The sequence below is a fragment of the Populus euphratica genome, unplaced genomic scaffold (assembly GCF_000495115.2).
Source record: "Populus euphratica unplaced genomic scaffold, PopEup_1.0 scaffold1282.1, whole genome shotgun sequence".
NCBI lineage: Eukaryota > Viridiplantae > Streptophyta > Magnoliopsida > Malpighiales > Salicaceae > Populus > Populus euphratica.
Genome location: NW_011501137.1, coordinates 5,389 through 7,545, shown reverse-complemented (window position 1 = coordinate 7,545; position 2,157 = coordinate 5,389). Strand labels below are relative to the sequence as shown.

Sequence of the window (2,157 nt, the reverse complement as noted above, 5' to 3'; positions counted from 1 at the left end):
ATAAAATAAAATATTTTTTTGTGAATATATCGAGTATATATAGAGCTTGTCGTGAAGTCTGAAGATAGTTAATTTGATCGGTTAAAATTTAAAAGAAATATGGATGATTTTCTTGAAAATCAGATTAAATAAGGATTTAGTTTGGTTTGCTTCGAACATAATTTTTTTTTTATTTGATGAATAATAAGAATCTTTATATTAGCTTTACATTTCATTCACTCCAAAAACGAAAACATACGATTTGGTTCTGGTGGGAAGATGATTGAAAAGAATCCTAATTCAGTCCCTAAACTTATATAACTGTTTTCAATTGAGTCCCAGAATAAAAAATCACCAATAAATTCCTAGCAACAAACACATCTCTCAATCGGTCATTCAACAGTTTGTATTAATATTTTCCATTATAATGTGCATAATTTATGCACTAAATGGCTGCACTTCCAAGGAAACATAAAAATCAATACTTGGAGGGAAAAAAGACTCAATTGAGATATTAGTACAACTTTAGGGACTAATTTAGGTTTATAAAAAACACTATCACTACTTATTTATCCAGGCACCCTTCCCATTCTTCAAATCACCTTTCCTCTCAAACATTCTTAATTTCTCTTCAGTTATAGAATCAAGCCTTTACCTGTAGCTTCTTAAGCTCAAATCAATCAACAATGGCTACTGACACAGCCAAGATCTCTCAGCTCAAATCAGCTGTTGCTAATCTCAGTCAAATCAGGTACTCTTCTTCCCTCCATTTCAGTTGATAATCAAGGTAATCACATTTCTTTAATGGATTGATGAATTAAGAGATCCGCTTTTCGATTCTCTAATCTGAATTGCGTGTTTTCTTGCAGCGAGAGTGAGAAAACTGGATTCGTCAACCTCGTTTCTCGCTATCTCAGGTCATTCATTTTTCTTCCGTTATTTTTAAATTTGTTTTGTTCTGTTTTGTTGCTTGAAAATGAAAAAAAAGAAGATTTTTTTGAGTTGTCTTTGATAATTGTGATGTATTAGCGTGTTCAATGTGATCAATTTTATTTATTTATTTATTTTGGGTCTGGGTGGATTTGTTTTTTGGTTAGATGATATGAGATCTGGGATTTGAAATTTATTGAATTATTGTTATTAATTGTTGGGAATTTGTGTGGTAAAAGTGGGGAAGCGCAGCAAGTTGAGTGGAGTAAGATTCAGACACCTACTGATGAAGTAGTGGTTCCTTATGATACCTTGGCGCCAACTCCGGAGGGTAATCAATAATGATCCAAGTTTATTTTGGATTTTTTTTAGAGCTGAATTTGTGTGGTAATTGCTTAAAGTGGTTTGAATTTGTTGCAGATCCGGATGAAACAAAGAAGCTTTTGGACAAGCTTGTTGTTTTGAAGCTTAATGGAGGTTTGGGGACTACAATGGGATGCACTGGTCCCAAGTATGTATAACATTCGCTTTGATTTGGACAATGCATTTTAGTTTGTTGATCAAATCACTGCAAGGAAAAAAAGTGGAAACTTTCAGATTGACGGGCCCCACTGTGGGCTTGTTGTTGTCTGTGTTGAATAGAACTGCCCTTTTGTTTGCGGGGCAGAACGGATATTTTGGAGAGGTAGATGATGATGAGCTTGATTTATGTTGTTGTATTTTGCAGGTCTGTCATTGAAGTTCGTAATGGATTGACATTTCTTGACCTTATTGTCATCCAGATTGAGGTTAGTTTTTGTTATTTCTGTTGTGCTTTGATTTGATTTTGGTTACATGAAACTAAATGTTTTGATTGCTGCAGAATCTTAATAAGAAATATGGGTGCAGTGTTCCCTTGCTTCTAATGAACTCATTCAACACTCATGATGATACACAGAAGGTGCTCTATCCTTACTTTTTTTCCCTGCTATACATGTTTTTTCCTTGTTAGACTTTACTTGTACACTAACCTACTCTTTTGTCCAACTTAGATTATTGAGAAGTACTCGAACTCAAATATTGAGATTCACACTTTTAATCAGGTTTGTAATACTACTGCTTGATCAGTTCTTTGAGATTCACTTTTCACTTTGCTGAAAATGTGAAATCACAAATTTACACAGAGCCAGTACCCTCGTCTGGTTGTTGATGATTTTGTTCCATTGCCTTCCAAGGGACATACTGACAAGGACGGATGGTATGGTTTCT

The 2,157-nt window shown here is 34.3% G+C and overlaps 1 protein-coding gene across 1 annotated transcript in view; it reads left to right on the top strand.

Annotated features, from left to right (window-relative positions):
- Positions 1 to 566: 566 nt before the first annotated feature.
- The window catches only part of LOC105117304 (UTP--glucose-1-phosphate uridylyltransferase-like), a 3,077-nt gene continuing 1,486 nt past the window's right edge, over positions 567 to 2,157 (top strand). The window contains exons 1-8 of the mRNA XM_011014916.1: positions 567 to 730; positions 849 to 896; positions 1,149 to 1,240; positions 1,330 to 1,420; positions 1,637 to 1,697; positions 1,772 to 1,849; positions 1,941 to 1,991; positions 2,073 to 2,151. Of these exons, the coding sequence (XP_011013218.1) occupies positions 666 to 730; positions 849 to 896; positions 1,149 to 1,240; positions 1,330 to 1,420; positions 1,637 to 1,697; positions 1,772 to 1,849; positions 1,941 to 1,991; positions 2,073 to 2,151 (565 nt within the window). The 5' untranslated portion in view covers positions 567 to 665. The remainder of the gene's footprint in view (positions 731 to 848; positions 897 to 1,148; positions 1,241 to 1,329; positions 1,421 to 1,636; positions 1,698 to 1,771; positions 1,850 to 1,940; positions 1,992 to 2,072; positions 2,152 to 2,157) is intronic.